Source organism: Phascolarctos cinereus, unplaced genomic scaffold, assembly GCF_003287225.1.
Source record: "Phascolarctos cinereus isolate Bilbo 61053 unplaced genomic scaffold, phaCin_HiC Scaffold_4;HRSCAF=312, whole genome shotgun sequence".
Classification (NCBI taxonomy): domain Eukaryota; kingdom Metazoa; phylum Chordata; class Mammalia; order Diprotodontia; family Phascolarctidae; genus Phascolarctos; species Phascolarctos cinereus.
In genome coordinates, this window is record NW_027555847.1 from 176,040,485 (window position 1) to 176,059,473 (window position 18,989).

Here is an 18,989-nt window from a genome sequence, read left to right on the forward strand (position 1 = left end):
AGCTGGCTAGAAGCCATATGGATTAGTGGACAGCTTGCTAGTCTTGGAGTCAGAAAGACTATGGGTTCAAATCCCACCTCAACACTAGTTTTATGTCCTTGAGTCAAGTCACTTATCCTCTCTGTGCCTCAGTTTCCACATCTTTAAAATGAAATTGTATTCTGTGGTTTCTGAAGTCTCTCCCAACTCTTTGTTACCTTGTGGTCTTGATCATTAGATGCAAAACTAATATAATTACTTAATATCACTAGGCAAAAAAAGTAAATAATAGCTTATTTTGCTAATAATGATTAATGTAAGGTGATATTATTGCGAAGTTTTTTATATTTTACTCATAGCCTTTTTGGGTTATAATGGATTCACAGTAAACATGATGTTAAAAAGGATTGAAAATCATGTAGTAGCAACCCTAGCAACAATAACAACAACACCTACAAAAAGGCTTTGTCTTTGTTTGGCTGGATTGTTTGTTACTCTGTATATTTTCTAACAAAGAACTTTTTTTTAAGCCAAGGCCACCTAGTGCTAGATATAAATTAATTAATATAAATAGCCTGAATTGTTCTGAACAGCCATGGAAAAGAAAGCATTCATTGTCCCCCTTCACTGCTTGCAATTCACTTGCTAAAAAGATATGCTTCATGCTTTGAAACTTAGCTGGCTTCTCTGCCCTAATTTACACTCTTTCCTAGATTCCTAAAGGGTTTCCAAATTCCCATGCCGGGAAAGCATCTTGGATTTCTGAAAATTAGATTAAGTGTACTAAGTGGACTTTGACATTAGCTGCCAACATAAAGGCACCTGAAATAGTAGTGACAAAAGCTTTGTGTGTAAAGTTGACATCAAATTCCACTTGGTTGGCCCAATTATGAGAGACACTTGAGAGCTGTATTCATTTCATCAAACAAATGAGCCTTGCAGATGGATTTTTTTTTTAGCTTGACAGCCTTAGTTGGCAACATCTTCTCCAGTCAAATTGATACTCGCCATTGTCATAGTTAGGGTGTAGCTGGCTACCATGAGTAACATTAGTCTTATTTTTTTTTTTGCATAAGCCTTTTGAAATAGTTGCAGATATCACATTGCATTTTTTTTTTGCTTAAATACTTTCAATTGCCCATTAATTGATTTTTAAAAATCTGCCACAATTTCTTTCAAATCTAAGAGGTACTAAGAAACACCCCGATGTTGCTTTCAGTTGTCGGTAACCGATTTGCAACCTAAAGTTCAAGCTTCATGCTGAAAAGCAAACACTTATTAAATACCTGCCACAAGCTGCTTGGATGCAAGGATGAATTAAGATGTAGTCCCTGCTCTCAAGGACTCACTAACTGATTATAGCCAGGGGCATTTGGACAAGTGAAAACAAGACATGTATAGGGGAAAAGTAAAAAAGAAATAGGGCATGAAATTGCACAATGAGCAACGTCAGGAGGGGAGATGGACTATAAATATGAAATCTTATACAAGGTGGCTTTTACTCTCATCTTATTTGGCATGTGGTTATTGGGCATCAAGTGCAGTGAGCCTCAGCATTAGCACCAATGTCAGTAGCTAGTAAGGTGTGTTTCTGTGTTCTCTAACTATTGTTACATGAATGAATCGTGGTGGAGAGACTTTCTTGCTATTCATAGGATCATAGAAATAGAGCAGGAAGGGTCCTCAGAGGCTGTCTGGTTCCATCCTCTCAATTTGTTGTTGTTGTTGTTGTTGAGTTGTTTCCGTCATGTCTGACTCCTTGTTACCCCCTTCAGGGTTTTCTTTGCAAAGATAGTATAGTGGTTTGCCATTTTCTCCTCCAGCTCATTTTTGAGGAACTGAGGCAAATGGGGTTAAGTGCTTGCTCAGGGTCACACAACTGGTAAGTGTCTGAAGCCAGATTTGAACTTGGGAAGATGAGTTTTCCTGATTTTGAACCCAGTGCTATACCTAGTGAACCATCTAGCTACTCCCCTTCCTCCCATTTTATAGATAAAGAAACTGAGGCTCAGGAAGGTTGTGACTTCATTAAGGTCATTTATAGATAGTAAGTATGAGGCAGGATTTATTCCCAGAGTCTGTTTCACTATCTACTTCTGAAGCTATTGTGATTGCTAAGCACAGTATGTAAAAACTTTCATTTCTAGGATCTGACTTAGATTAAAGCATTCTGCCCTCAAGTCTTTATCCTGAGTGCTGGTTTGTACATTCTAGAAGTCTCCCATTTTGTTAATGAGAGAGCTAACTTGGTTCTTCTAAAAGACAGCATCATTACACTGGGATTCCCCTCTGCAAAATACATCAATTTTTACAAGCTATCCTGTTTTAAAAGATTCAGAGCTGACTCTGGGAGTAGATACTTTTGGAGGAGGACAGTGGACATCCACATTGTAAGAGAAACATTCTTTCAAGCCTTGGCCCTCTTCCTTATTCTGAGTAGTAGAAACAACATTGAACTAGGAATTAGGAGCCTAGTTTCTGCTTTCAAATCTGCCCCAGACTGGCTATATGACCTTGAAAACAGTTATTCCACCTCTGGGTTTCAGTTTCTTCTTCTATAAAAATATCTAAATATCTGTAACTTCCATTCCTCTTTTCTTTTTGTCCCCAGCCCACTAGTTTAAGCTTTAATATATTGATTAGATTAAAAATGTATAAATGTAGATTAAAAATAGATTAATTGAAAAAGTATTAATCCACTATAGACACAATGAGGCAAATGTAATGAAAAATTACAGGCTGCTCAATTACAAATATATAGATTGTAAGTTTCTTGAAGGTGAGGTCCTCATCTTCTTTATCTCCACGTCTCCACCAGTTCCTATCACACCAGATCCTATCGCATTGCACATATCAAATACATAAAAGTATTTAAATATATATTTATTGTTGAATGTGCTCTATTTTTATCAGGGATATGTTAGAAGTAGATGTCTGGAAGTCATCACTATATAATAAAGATAAAGGAAGCAATCTACTTTTTTCATTACTGTAAAAATCATTAAATATATAAGTTCAATGTCCAGGAAATGCTTTGTTTTTGGACTGAAGGGACTAAGTTTGATATGAAGCATTCTCTAATTATTATAAATTGGACACATTCTATTAACAGACTTTGTTCTGGCTGACCTGACTGGTCTTCTTTTGGGGGAGACCCTAGATGATAAATTTCTGTTACCTTCACATATGGAATTTGTATTTGCTAGATTTTTTTTTTGTGATACATCAAAAGGTCTGTCAAAGAAAAGTAAACTTAGATGAGTGCTATGTGTATATGGAAAAGTACAGAATGGTGCCAGGAAAAAATATTTTAGAGGTAAACACTGAGCCATCTAATTTATTCCATCTTAGACTCTGTTTTCTATTAAATCCTAAATGCCTTACATCAGCTAATGTAGTAGAATTCAGAATAACATTTTGCTTATTGGTAAAGGTTAACCCATCATTTTCCCCCTTATGCCTTTGCCTTTATAAACTTGGAGCAAAATTTGAAGGTATATCTATTTTTGGACCCAAGGGTGTGGTTTGAGCATATCCTTTTCATAAGACAAAACTATAATGATGTCTAGGGTAAGCCACAAATGAGACCTTTTGAATTTCTTTTTATTTATAGCAAAAACTTTCTAATTGTTTTATTTCTTTAATAATTAGTGAAACTTTCTTCCATCACCTCCCCCAACCCATTTCTTAAAAGTTGTATGTCTTCCTTTCTCCTTGGCTGTTTTTGGTTTTTTTTTTGTAGTAACCTTATAGTGACCAAATACTATGAAAGGTCTACATCCTATTGGTCTTACGAGCTATCTGGAGGTGGTAATCATAGTTTCCAATAGGATTTCTGTCTTTTGTGGATTATACCTTGCTGTAATAAGACTGTCTTATTCCCAATCGACCTTCATTTGATGTATGATCACTCTGCTACTTGCTTATTATGTACAGGCACCTAAGAACTTCCCTCAAATTAAAGTGCTAAAACTGTTCAGTTAGAAAGTTACTTTCACAAATAACTGCATGTGCTATTTTTGTATTTCTGCACCCATACTCTGATATTTAAGCCAGATCCTAAAACAGAAGGCATCAGAAATATGTTACTTAGTAGAATTTATAGAAAACAGTATTTCCACATTAAAAAAAAACCATCAAAAAGAACTATAAATCTTAGATTTGAAAAGCACTTTAGGTCACCCAGACCAGGAGCTCCTAACCTGGGGTCCTTGAATTTGATTTTAAAAAATCTTTTGATAATCCTATATTTTAATTTAGGCATTTAAAAATATGATTCTGAAAAAGGGGGTCGCTAGACTTCACTGGATTGCCAAAGGAGTCCATGACCCAAACATCGTTAAGAAAGCCTACTTCAGGCCAACTTTTTTGTTTTGCTAGATAAGACACTGAAGCTTAGAGAGTTGCAAAGCCAGGTGATTTAGCTTTGGCAGAGCCAGGTCTAGGACTCATGTCTCCCAAATCACATTTCAGCACTTTTCCTAATCAATCAAACTGATTTTCAAACTCATGGCCTAAAAAGCTTTATATTCAATCTTGGCTGAGAGGGGAAGGGGATTCCTCAGTAAGCAGCTTTTTTCTTTTTTTTTTTTAATTTTATCTTTCAGTTAACAAGAGTATGTTTTTTCTCCTACCAACCCCCTCCCCCTATTGAAAAGCAAAAACAATTACAACAAAAAGAAATTAAATCTGTTTTTTAAATCAAATATGCATAGTCATACAAAACAGATTACTGCCTTGGCTACGTAGTATACCTCATTTTTGCTCTTTTGGAAGTATGATTGGTCATTGCATCTATAAAAGTTCCCCCCCCCCCTTTCTCAAAATCATTTTCTCCAAGAAACTTAGGAGTTTCCCAAGGAACACTAGGATTTGGCTTATGCTTAAGTCTCTGAAAAAATGAAATGGCTCTCAGATTACTCACTTAATGAAACATTGACTATAGTGAAGGCATTCTTTAACTTGACTCCCAAAATAAAAAGGAAGAAAAAGGAACAAGCGTTTATGAAGCTTTACTATGTTCCAGGCACTGTGCTAAGTGCTTTACAAATATTATTTTACCCTTATGGAAACTTTGTGAGGTAGGTGTAGTTGTTACCTGCATTTTATAGTAGAGGAAACTTAGGCAGTGACTTGCCCGGGGTCACACGGCTGGTAATTATGTGTGGCTGGATTTGAACTCAGATCATCCTGACTCTGGACCTAATGTTCCACCTACTACATCACCTAGGTCTCATATCTGAGTATATAAACAGTCAAAGCAACTTTCTTTCTCTTGTAGGCTTTTATCTCCCTTGCATGGGGTTGGGAAAGGAGGCAGGATTTTGGGGTCGCTAGAGAGTTTACTCCTGTCCTTGTACCTGTACAGTCTGTGTAACTGTAGTAAAAAGGGGCTTCAGGCTTGCTTCTCTATCCCCTGTCTCTGAATGATGCTGTTCCTTAGTTCCAGTTCCCACTCAATCCAGAAATGCATCACCTTCTTTCTGGAAAGCTTGGTCCAGGAGCTCTTCAGGATGTGATTACCTGTATTACATAGTGTCCTTAGAGAGGCTCTGTGGCCGATCAGGTTTCCCTTCAGGAAGCCACTTTCTTGTTTATGCATCTGTCTGGCTTCTTATAGGTCTGACCTCTTAGCAGCTGCACCTCAGCAACCCTTGTCAAAGCCAAGTCCAAGGTTGTAACCCTGGTGCATGCACTGTTAGTCTCCTTCAAGGTGAGATGATCTGGGACAGGGCAAGAAATTCACACCATATCAAGGGGAGCATCATGAATATCAGAACAGATACATCAAATGACTCATCAATGAGGGCACTGAAGACTCAGGTTAATGGATGGACATGGCATAGACTTAAAGATAAACTGTGGGTTATATTTGCAACTTATAAATGTTGTAGTTATTCTTAAACAATGGAGTTTGGAGGAAATAATAATACAGTTATCCCTTCCTCATCATGACTTTCCCTGTTATGGTTTCAGTATCATGGGTTGGCATAAGAAATTAAATGGAAATTTTTTGTAAAAGCCACAGATGACACAGAAAAAGTTAAGAGACTCAGAAATGCATGAAATATATGTATAGTATTATCAACATTTTCTCTTTTGATATCGTAATTCAGACTTCTCTGATACAAAGGGAAGGCCAAAAATTTTATGTGTATTTTCTAGATTGTGGGGGGAGGGGAGGTGCCATACCCCTAATCTCCAGGATGTGGGGGTGGGTAGAGTTTAAGGAAATGAGAAACAATTTTCCCCTAGAGTAAAGGAACATAGGTAAGTTTTTAGAGAAAAGGAAAAACTAAATTGATAACCCAAGTAATAATGTAGTTTTTTATAGTAGAATATGAAGGTATGGCCATGAAAGTTCTCAAGCTAGGAACAACTCGGGAATTCCTCTGGTGGGAATAATTTTCCCCCATTTACCACAGAATGAATGTCATTCAGGGATATTCTATGGATTTGGCAGGTCAAGAAAGGCCCTCCAGCCTCAAGCTTTCAAGACAGATCTCTTTTAAGTAGGTGCAAGCTTTATGAAACGCTTAGTCAATCAGTTATATAGAATTAGGTTGTCAAAGGGAATAATTAAAGAGGCATACAGATGGTGTTTTTCTTAGATCTTAAAAAAAAAGCAACCACAGCTTTCTGGTCATCCAGGTAGTTTGGAGAGAGAGAAAGAGTATTTGTTACTTCTCTGAAATATTAGGAACTGTATTGCTTTTATTGTAATCTGAACTCTTGCAAGTTCAAATACCCTTTTGGGAGAGTGTCTGTATTTTGGAGAAGTGTACAGTCTGTTAGTGAACCTGTCTATAAAATGTAGATGAATTGACCACCTGAAAAAAGCTTACAACCTCAAATGATAATCTCATAGTACTGAAAGGCTTTTCAGGTACATTTGAGGAACTACTGTGAGGGGAGGAATCATGGAGAGCAGAGAAGAAATGCCAAATGACAAGATAAGTAGATTAAAAAAACAGGTTAGAGAGTTTGTTGATCACTGGGAAAATGCTAGAATAGATGATTAAGCAGCTAGTGAAGTCTTAGAAAGGGAAGTAGTTATCAAGAGCTAGCATAGATTTAATAAATCATACTATGCCAATAATCATACCATGCCAACCTTGCTAATTTTTATTTTTATTTTTTCATAGTAGGGAATTCAGGAAAATTCAGTATGCTTGATCAGTCTAGATTTTATTAAGGTATTTGACAAAGTCTTTCATTGTACAGCTAGGTGGATTTTTTATATGATTTCCAAGAGAATATTTACTAAGAGAAAGCAGTCTGCTATAGTAGAGTTAGCTTGGGACTCAAAGAAGCTAGGGTGATCTAGAAGATCACCAGAGAGATTGAAGAAAGAGAAAAAGAGTCCATGTATACAAAAATATTTGTAGTATCTCTGATTACTCATCTGTACAATGAGAAGTCTTTTCCACATCTATATCTATGATATTGTGTAAATTTTAGCTATTATTATCAAAACTATTTTAGCTTCTACTTTGTAGATGTCATGACAGATATTCCCACACTAATTTGTGTTTGGCTTTCAATTTGAATACTGGTGAGGAATTGTAATTTTCGTTTTGTCATTGTTGCCTTCCCAATTCATTTCTTCATGTATTCCAATTTAGTGTTGCCCACTGACTCCATACTATAAGTGGGGACTTGAGAGTTTTAGTCCAGTCTCCTTATTTTATAAATCAGGAAAGTGCCATTAATTGTGTGACTTTGGGCCCATCCTCCAGGGCTCAAAATAAGGCCTAGAACTTAGTTTCTTGTTCTTTTGCCAAGAATTAATCATTCGTCGATCATTTAGAATGGACCTTTGAACTTGGGTCATTTGGGTCATTGGGTCCATAAAAGCTTAGACTCTTGAAGTATCCCTCTCCACCCCCCTCTTCCCCACTCTGATTCCTACTCTTAGGTAGGGGTACTATCCATAAGACTGAAACTTCAATAGGGATAGTCCCATCTGTAGCCAAAAGTTCTTATGTCTGGTTTTTCCTTCCTCTCACAGTAAGAACTCTCTTCCCCAAAATTAAATGCCCTTAGGGCCTGTGTTTGAATGGTCTTATGTCAAGATTTATTCACTTCTCTGTGACTTAGAAGGGAACTTTGAGCTTGGATCATTTGTTTCCCTTTTCGCATGTCTCAATAAAATCTTAGAATCTTAAAGGATTCCCTCCTTGCTCTCCCCTCTCCATCCCCTCTTTACTCCCACTGCCCCTTTTTACAAGTACATTGTAAAGATGAGCTCCATATGTTCCTTCAAAATTTGGGCCAGGCAACTTTTGTTATGACTTCTTGTGAGACTATATGATAGCTTGAGGTAAACTTTGGGAGATCTGGAACATCTGTTCCACTGGTCTAATAAACAAATCTTTTCCCTTTTGGAATATAGGTAGAAGTGATGGACTGGAAACATCCATAGCTTTTTTTACTTATTTTTTGAATTCAAGAAATAATTTGCTAAGTTTTTACTATGTGTAGTCGTAGGAGAATGTGGAGGAGCAGGTGTTTTCCTTTTGGAGCTAACAGAGTAGTAGGATAGATAAGACATGCACACAAATAAGTGTAATACCACTCAGGCAGTTAGAACAAAGGAGACCCTTGACCCTTGGAACACATTACCTGATCTGTACTTATTTCTGAAGGGTGCATTTCTGTTATTCCACTTATTGTAGTTATCTTGTCTAGTTTTTGAATTGGGGAATGAATTTTTCTGTGACCCTTCCCTTCTTTTCCTCCTTTTTCCTTTCCCCTCCCCCCTTCATTTCTTTCCTTCTTTCTTTCTTGCAAGTGAAAGAAAGGGTTTCTTTTTTCTTGGCCGACCATTGGAACAGACTCGGTATTTTAGTATTAAAGCCCTAGTCTTGTTTGCTTTGGCATCCTGTGGTTCAATAGAGTAGTGAGTACTTTTTGGCCTGTGACCTTCGATTACATGGTTTGTCACAGTAGGAAGAGTTAATCAGCTGCCAGCTTGCCTGTTTGAACTTTATTAGTGATTTGCCCTGATTACTATCACAGCTGTGTTATGCTGGTGGTAACCTTGACCCCAGCCTTGCAAATAACCAGGGAGAGTAACAGGTTATATGAGGCTAGTGGGAAAAGTAGTGATTTTATTTATTTTCCTATCTGTGTATATCATTGGTGGAAGGTAGACTGTTAAGACTTTTCTATATTTGTTTTCAAGACATGAAGCAATTGTCTTTCTCATTCCTGAGAGCAAGCACTTCTCATGAGAGGTACACTTAGTTTTTTTTTAACATGGATTAGTGATGCCATTCTAGTCATTTCTTCATTTAGCTGTTATAGTAATCTTTTTTCACATGCTAATTCAATACACCTAAACTTTATTAAGTGTCTACTATGTTTAAGGCATATGTCAAAGGATAGCTAAGTGGTGCAGGGGATAGAGTACCAGGCCTGGAGTTCAAATCTGGCCTCAGACACTTATTAGCTATGTGACCGTGGCAAGTCACTTCACCCTGTTTGCCTCAATTTCCTCATCCGTACAATGAGCTAGAGAAGGAAGTGACAAACTACTGCAGTATCTTTGCCACGAAAACCCCAAATGGGGTCAGGAAGAGTCAGATATAACTGAAAAAGAACTGAATAACAACAACATGTTTAAGGCATCTCAAAGCCCAGGAGACATGAAGTTGAAACAAGATTCAGTTCCTATCCCCAAGGAACTTAGCTACTAATAGAAGTGGTAGGACCGTGTTGAGAACCAGACAGCTACTATATGACTGCTGTGTGCCAAATACTGTACCAGGCCCTGGACAAAATGCTCCAAGAAAACTTGCAGAGGAAGAGATCGTAGGAGGATCATATATGAAATCGGGGGATTCTACTAGATGATCTGAGTTCTCTTCTACCTCTAAATTCTATGGGGGATAGAGGTAGGAAGATATCGTGGGAAGGTTTCCTGGAAGAAGTAGCATCTGTATAGGGCTTTAAATGAAGAGAATAATTTTAAGAAAATATCTCAGGCATGAGAGATGGCTCACATCAATGAAAGTGACAAAATGGAGGCCAAATGAGATTGGGAAATAGCTGGGTTAGAATATCAGAAGTACAGAGATTTCACAAAGAGTGTGTGTTAAGGTCAAAAGCGTCCATTGCAGTTAGATTTGAGGGCCTTGGAGGGCCAATTCTGTTTTATCTTCTGCAATGAGGAGGATTTTTAAAATAGCCCAGGTAAGAAGTGATGAGGATCTGACATAGAATGGTAGCAATGTGAAGAGAGAGGGGATATGGGGCTCTACCCCATGAAGTCCCTCAGCCTTCACATCCCTGCAGTCAGAAATGATCTTTCCCTCCCTGAATTTTTCAGGCTACTCTATTTGATCTCTCCTTTGTACTTATCCTGTTCTAACTTGCTGTATCCATTGTATTTGTTACACATCTTATCACATAAGGGTTTGTAAGCTCCTTCTCATGTCTGATATCTAGCATGTGCCTTGTGCATAGAATATGGGTAGGGATTGGACCTGTGTTTCATTAATGTAGGGAACTTATGACTGAGTTAATTCCTTCTTTGCAACTTAATAGTAATTTTTTTTTTTGCCAGTGACTTGCCTAGGGTCACACAGCTAGTATGTGTCAAATGTCTAAGGCTGGACTTGAACTCTGGTCCTCTTGACTCCAGGGCTCTATCCACTCTATTTGCCCTGCCACCCAGCTGCTCCTAATTTACAGTCACAGAGGTGTCAAAACTCCCAAATGTGGCCTGAACCAGATTAAAATGTAATTGAGAAAGGTTTGACAAAATAAATTAAAATTACAATAGAGAGAATATTAATTTGCTTTTTTCTACTGGCCCACAGGAATATGTTTCAATTTGAGTTTGATACTACTGAGTGATTTGCTCAGGGCTACTGTGTCAGTGGAAAGACTTCCTCTTCTGGTCCAGTCCAGGTCTTCTTCACTCCAAAGACCTCAATGCTATGCTTTTATAGCATATACAATAAGAATAGAGATTAAATGTCATCCCCTTGGTACAGGGAAATGCCTTCTGCAGCTGCAGGTCAGCACCTTCTTTTTAGTGTCTTAGCTGTCTGAAGAACTGAGTAGTTAAGTGACTCAACCTGTTAAGTGACAGGTGTGTCAGAGGCAGACCCTAGTCATCCAGGCTCCAAGGTCACCTCGGATAGGTTTGAGAAATATTGCACAGGTAAAACTGACATGACAACTTTTTCCACATAGGTGGTAAGGGAAAGGGAAAGTTTAACTATGTCTTTCCTCATAATCTTAAGCATGGGTGAGTCAGGCACTGTGCTAATTGATGGTGATATAAAGAAAGGAAAAAGACAATCCCTGCTCTCAAGATGTCTAATGGGGGAGATGGCATGCAAATATTTAATGTCCAAACAAGCTACATATAGGATAAGTTGGAAATAACAGAGAAAAGGCACTAGAATTGAGGATAGCTTCCCGTAGAAGGTGGGATTTTAGTTGAGACTTGAAGGAAGCTAGGGAAGATACTACTGTACTCTCTAAAGAGGGAAATTGGGAGCCAGGGGCAGGTTTAGGAGGGATGATGAAGAAACACACCACACATCCAGGTTTGGGGAAAATGTACTCACCTATTATTAGGTCATTCATTTGGTCAAGAACCATATTGCCTATAGTTTTACGTCTAAACTGAGCCTAGAATTTTAGGCCCTCCACAGACTAGCTCCCCAAAACACATACCTTTGATCTTGGGCAACTCACTTAACCTCTGTCTGCCTCAGTTTTCTCAACTATAAAATGGGAATAATAATAACACTTGCCTCGCAGAGTTGGAAACAAATCAAATAATCTTTGTGAAGCGCTCAGCACTGTGCTTGGGACATAGCAAGTGCTTTATAAATGCTTATTCCTGTCTCCCTCTTTTTGCTTACAACTCAGCCCACAGTCCCTTTGCTCCAGCTGGACTGCTCAGTACTTTATGATGCCCTTTGGCTACTCAGCACTAAGCCATATCGATCCCTTCCTTTTTTGTTAAGTGTTCAGTCATTTCTGACTTTTTGTGACTCCATTTGGGGTTTTTTGACTAAGGTATTGGTCCTTCTCCGGCTCATTTTGCAGACCAGGAACCGAGGGAAACAGGGTTAAATGACTTACCCAGGGTCACACAGGTAGTAAGTATCTGAGGCCTGATTTGAACTCACAAAGAAGAGTCTTCCCGACTCCAGGCCCAGTGCTCTATTCACTGTGCCACCTAGCTGCCTATAATCCCTTCCTTTATGATCTGACTCAATATTCCACATATCGTTTCTTGTCTGTTTCTGTCTAAAACTGATCACTCCTTTACATGGCTTGGCTTTTGTTCTCAGGTATAAACGTTTAGGACCTTTTTTTGTAATGTACTTTTTGTTATTCTGTGGTTTAGTTTATGTATATGTTTGCATGAATGAGTTATAAATATTTCAGGGGTAGTAACTGTGTCCTCCAGTTATATATCCCCATAGAGTCTACTATGGGGCTATAAAAGCAAAGGTTTTGACGTCATGCTTCAGCATTTTAAGATCTATTAGTTTCCTCCAAAAACTCAATGAACCCATTTAGCATCTGTGTTATGTTAGTTGGAATTCTCCAGTGCTTAATACAGGACCATACAGAGTCCCTGGATGCCCAAGAAATAGCTGTTATTAATAGATGTCATTCAACCACTGTTTATTGAATGCCTATTAGGAGATGAGAATTATTTAAGGTGTCATGAAGGGTAAGCATAAAAGAGCATAAAACGAGCCCTGCCTTCAGGGAACTTATACTCTACATGATGCTGATATTGAAGCACAAGGAAATGAATTTCAACTAATTAACTTTAATTAACTTTAAAATGTCTTGGAATAAATTCTTCTTATCCCATCACAAGTATATTTGCTTTCTAGAGAAAGTGTCATAGTATTGTTTGATCTTCAGATGTTTCATTAATGGTGCATGTCTTGTAAAGACATTATCTAAAGTCAAGACCATCACACTTCATAGTTATGGACATTATTTTGTTAATAGGAAGTCTTTGAGGGTAGCCAGTGCTGAACACAAGAATTTTGAGCACATACCAGGCACTGTGCTATGCTCCTTTGGTCCATTGTGATCTCATTTAGAGGTTAAAATTCTGTGTAGGAAGCTGCTTTACAGGGTGCTCACTTGTATCTATTGTCTGTCAGAGAGTCTACAAGAAATAGCCATGCAAAATAATGGGATTTTTATGTCACATATGTGATCAACTGTTTTGAGTTTCTCCAAACAGGCAAATGCATAAACATATATACATACATACACATACATATGAGTTTTGTGGGCTAGTTGTAGTGTTCTGCCTCATTTTGTGAAATGATGTATTTTTAAGCAAAATTTCTCTATCTACCATGTGACATTTCCAGCAGGCTTCAATGAAATTTGACCACAAAGCTCAGACCTTGTTTTGGATTCATTAAACCCGACTGCCTTTAATCTTGAAGCCAGTTATAGTGTGACAAGCCCCATAGTTTTAACGTAGCTCATGGAATGCTTATTACACAGTATCAAATTTCCAAATTTTTTGTTTCTTTTTTTTTTCTTTATGACTGCCATATTCAGAGAAAATGTTGTGTTAACTAGATAGAATGTCTTTAAGTTCTGATCTTTGGTGTTTTGTTTTTTTTCCCCCTTTCTGTTTCCTTTTTATTCCCCCTTTGTCTTTCAGTCCATGGCTATGAGTGAACCACATGCTACTACAATGAATCCATTGCCTTCTTTTACAACCGGAGTGGGAAGTACCTCGCCACAGAATGGAATACTGTCAGCAAGCTTGTGATGGGACTTGGAATCACTGTCTGTATCTTCATCATGTTGGCCAACCTGCTGGTCATGGTGGCGATTTACGTCAACCGCCGCTTCCACTTTCCTATTTATTACTTAATGGCTAACTTGGCTGCTGCAGATTTCTTTGCTGGATTGGCATACTTTTATCTAATGTTCAACACAGGGCCCAATACACGAAGACTGACTGTAAGCACCTGGCTTCTTCGCCAGGGTCTCATTGACACTAGCCTGACGGCCTCTGTAGCAAACTTGCTGGCTATAGCAATTGAAAGACACATTACAGTTTTTCGCATGCAGCTGCATACCCGGATGAGCAACAGGAGGGTGGTGGTTGTTATTGTGGTCATCTGGACCATGGCCATTGTAATGGGTGCTATACCCAGTGTGGGCTGGAACTGTATCTGTGACATCACTAACTGTTCCAACATGGCACCTCTCTACAGTGACTCTTACTTAGTCTTCTGGGCTATTTTCAACCTGGTTACTTTTGTAGTAATGGTGGTCCTGTACGCCCATATCTTTGGCTATGTCCGACAAAGGACTATGAGAATGTCTAGACATAGTTCTGGACCAAGGAGGAATCGGGACACCATGATGAGTCTCCTGAAGACTGTGGTCATTGTGCTTGGTAAGTGCTGTCTTGGTTGAAAATTTCTTTCCAAATTCCTAATGCTTTAACAATTAATAGTAGAGATGAACTGGAATAGTAGAGAATGTTGGTCCAGAAAAGTATGTGCATGTTAAGCAGGGAAAGAAAAAACAAGCTGGCCTCAATACTGAATCTTTGGATGTTAGGTCTGCTAGTGTGGGTGTCTGTTTTGGGGGTGGGTTCCCCTAATGGTATTATAATGATAAGGAGGAAATGGCCATTCATGGAAGACTTTAGCTAAGTTGAAATTATGAAACTTGGTCTCACTTAAATTTTTTTTAACTTGAAAAGGCTTTGCATTTAGTATATGCCGTAGGCCATGTGTGTGTATTTTTAATTCAGTTATCAGATGTAAAGCATTCTCTTACATGTATGTGATTTTTAACTACATATTTCCATAAGTAGTTATTTTCATCAATATTTCTGAATAAGAGTTCACTTTTTGTAATTTTTACTACCTCAGGTAAGTGCTGATAAATAATGCTTTTGTCGAGATTTTCCACACAGAGTAAGAGATTCTTTGCAACAAACAGCTCTAACAGCCCTCTTAACTAAAGATATTTAATCTTCTGAATTGTTTTTGCTCTGAATTGTTTTTACTTCTGTAGTAATGGTGACCCTATATACTGGTAAATTGAGTCATGGCTGACAAAGCAATATCTTTGTCCTTCTCTACTTAAGCAAATGAAAATACTTCAAATTTTGAATAGAAAGGCTAATATTCTCCTGTAAAGTTGTATTTAAATGAATACAAATTTATCCTAAATTTTAAAAGGCAAGAAAATCATGTGGAAGAGATTTCCTTATAAGATTTCTCTCATCCGTACAAATTGTATGGTCAAAGCATTCGTTTATGTGATTTCAATTCACCTTTCATATTCCTAATTAGATGGGTATCTAATTATAGTTTGCTTTTCCCTAAGAAAATTTACTAGAATGCTTTATTGTTTGCCATGGAATGGAAACAAGTATAAGTCAAGGCTACATTGGACCAAATTCACGGAGGAAAAGATAAAATTTATGAAACACTAAAATATCCTAATTATGAGGTGGTTACACTTCGAAGGCCATCCTGTAGCACGGATCCGGAAGACAGTTCTATGGAAGTGTTATATTGTGTCACTCGTTTTATCTACTTTATGAAGCAAGTTTTGACAGACTATTAACATCACTTAAGTGTTGTCTTAGAGAGGCTATGTGACGTACTAAATGGAGGGTTGCTCAGGTTGGGGTTTGAGTCATGCCTTTGACACATAGTAGCTTCATTATGCTGGGGCCCAGGGGTGGGGAACCTGCAGTCTCGAGGCCATATGTGGCCCTCTAGGTCCTTGAGTGCGGCCTTTTGACTTAGTCCGAGTTTTACAGAACAGATCCTTTTATTAAGTGAATTTGTTCTGTTAAGTTTGGATTCAGTCAAAGGGCCACACTTGAGGACCTAGAGGGCCACATGTGGTTTCCCACCCCTGTGCCTGGGTAAATCACCTGACCCCTTGGTGCTCCCAGGCAGCTCTCTAAAATAGTTGTAGAGGAGATGCCAACCTAAATTAATAAAGGGATTCTTTCATTGGCGCTCCCTGTACTGATGGAATCACAGATCTAGTTTTTTTAGTTGTTTTTTTTTAAAGCATAATGTTGAATCCTGCCAGATAAGCATTACAGGTAATTTTTTTAATAAAGTTCAACCATTATGTGACTAATATTCAATTATACTTACTCCTTTTCCTGTCAGTGTACTCTTGAAATAAAAAGAAGAAAAAAAGAATACCACACAAAGCAGTATTTCACATTCTTGAGCATTAAGAATGTATGGCACTGGGTGCAGATCTCAGAATTAGACGTCCAGTAGTGCTTACCTGGCAGGCTCAGAGTCTAAATCTGTGGTCATAAAAAGTGATTTGGTGAACTCTAGACCAACGCTTCTTAAACTGTGGGTCACACCCCACATGGGTGCAAGAAAGGGTCTAAAGATCAGCAGGATTACCAGAAGGCCCTATTTGAGCTGTGGATCAGGTGGAGTAGGAGCCAGTCCGAAAATGTGGACGGTAATACACAGCTCCTGGAAATCTGGGCTCTGGGCATGTCTCACAGCATTGCCCTGAAATTACAGTCGGCCTTCATGGATGTCCTGCCTAAAGTCCGAGGTCTCTCAAGCAGCCTACAAGACGAGCTCCAACAGGCCTGCTATGACATGCAGGAGCTTCATACCACTTTTTCCCTATGTAATGGGTTTGAAGATCTAGACAAGCATCATCTGACCCAGAGCCAGTTTAAGCTGACTGAAGCCCAGGGAAGTATAGAAGAATTGTTTTGTTTCTTAGAGGATAGTATTCCTTCTGGATGGATCACAGGACCCCTTTACCCCACTGAATATCCCTTCACAGGTAATGGCACTTCCTAAAGAAAAAAAATATCTTGAATTGTGATATGGAATCAGGCTGATACTTTCAGATTCCTGACAACAGTTGTACTAGTTTATAGTTAATAACTGCACTCTGTATACATTTCAGATTATGCAAATGAAGTTATATTGAAAATTGAAAAAAAAACACTAAAAGGTTTCTGAACATGTACAATGACCAAAAATTAATTCAAAATCAAACACATGATGAATCTGAGGTGTTTCTGGCAGTGCTTGCCTGTGTTGCATCACAACTTCATTGCAGCTTTGGTTTTGAACACAAAGCATGTGTACTTTGCACTGCACATGCCCTCAGGCCACCTGATGCCAAGAAATGCTGCCAAAATGTGAAAAGGGGTCAGAGTGGAAAAAGTTTAAGAAGCCCTTCTCTAGGCTATCATCACTGACATCAAAGAATACATGTTCATTTGAAATCTACGGTCTTTCATTTTGTTACATGAATGTAAGATTTAGAACTAGCTATGACCTGAATAGAGGTAATCTGTGCCACCCTATCTTTTCGGTTATAGCTGAGACAGTAAGAGTCCGTGGAAGTTATGTAACTTGTCTAACGTCACAAGACAAGATCATGAACTGACCTCTCAAGTTAAATCTTAGAGTGTAGCTTGTGCTCTTTAGTTGTGCGGGAAGTTTGGTAAAAATCATTCAAATTCATCTGAAAGTTTTCATGGAACAGACAGACAACTCAGAATGTTGCATGGTTGAGTTTAAACCTTACTTCACTTATTATGAGGGAAAAGAGAAAGAATTGTAGTTGACTTAATAGAAAAAATTGTTGGAATCCTGAAGAATGAAACAGATATGATGAGAAATGGATAACTTAAAACAGGATCGTTTGATTGCTAACCCACCACAAGCAAGGTTTTGTATTTATTCTTCTTTCCTGTTCTCTCTCTTTCTCTCTTCCTATGGACTTTCTAATTTCTAATTCGACCCCTTGTTTTTGGTCAGAAATAAAGTTAATTTGAACTTAATTTTTGGACATTGTGTCCATTCTGTGGAAAGTTTGAATGCTTGACTGAGGTCTGAGGGTTGTACTTTTTTTGTCAGTAAGCCAAATTATGTGTAATCATTAATATGAAGCTTTAGAGATAACACAACACTTGTCTGTATATGTGTATAATGCTGTAGAGATAATCTTCCAGATTTCCCCTTCAGATTTGCAAGAGAAAGGGAAGTAGAAATACTTTTACTAAGAGGTGCCTACTTGATCTTCTCCTTCAGTTCCATCTTCAAAGACTTAGGAGAAATAAGATGATTCCTTTAGTCCAGCACCTAACTGAAATTTAACTGGGGAGAAAACCCAACCTTTTAAATTCCTTCCTAGGTTGTGGGTGCCTTAAGGATTTCAAAGGCCAACAATCTCCTGATAGAGAGACAATGGATAGGGAGAGAGGTTGTAGTTTTTTTGTTTGTTTGTTTGTTTTTGTCAAGGCAATTGGAGTTAAGTGACTGCCCAGGGTCACACAGCTAGAGTCAAGTGTCTGGTCTGAGACCAGATTTGAACTCGGGTCCTCTTGACTCTAGGGCCAGTGCTCTATCCACTGCGCCGCCTAGCTGCCCCAAGAGGCTGTAGTTTTGATCTCACATTAGGACACTTGTCCTACAAGCACAGAAAAACCTCGGCAGCTTGTGGATTGCTGAGACAATGACCTTTGGAAAATAGCTTTAGGTTATTTTCTTTAATCCTAAGTAAACTTTTAATTTTAGTCATGTTTAGCCATATAAGATCTAGGAATTAAAAGCTGAATTCTTAAAAGTTGCTTTGAAAATGAATGTGTATTATCAGACCTAGAAACCCTGGCTACTTATGATTGGAATTTTATAGGGAAACTGGTGTCAGCTGCGGTTGGCTATGAAGTTGAAATCCGGTCATGGTTCCAAACATTACTGTTCACGTTGAAAGGACTGACTCCCCCATTCATGTTGGCTCGTGTTGATCTCTGCATATTCTCTTGTCTCCTTAAATGAGAAGAATGTTTTAGGAAAACCTATGGTCATTTTTTTTTCTCTAGTGGTAATACGCATGCTTCTTATTTCATCTGTCAATTGTTGCTGAGCAAACGTAGTATAAGGGTAGAAGGGAAGACATTATACATCATATTCGTCAACTTGTGGGGTTCATTCCTAGGGTTAACTGATGGAGCT

The 18,989-nt window shown here is 38.3% G+C and overlaps 1 protein-coding gene across 1 annotated transcript in view; it reads left to right on the forward strand.

Moving 5' to 3' along the window:
* LPAR1 (lysophosphatidic acid receptor 1) overlaps nt 1-18,989 on the forward strand; it is a 148,311-nt gene that overhangs the window by 66,883 nt on the left and 62,439 nt on the right. Inside the window, 2 exon segments of the mRNA XM_021001839.1 lie at nt 13,655-13,673; nt 13,676-14,401. Of these exon segments, the coding sequence (XP_020857498.1) occupies nt 13,655-13,673; nt 13,676-14,401 (745 nt within the window).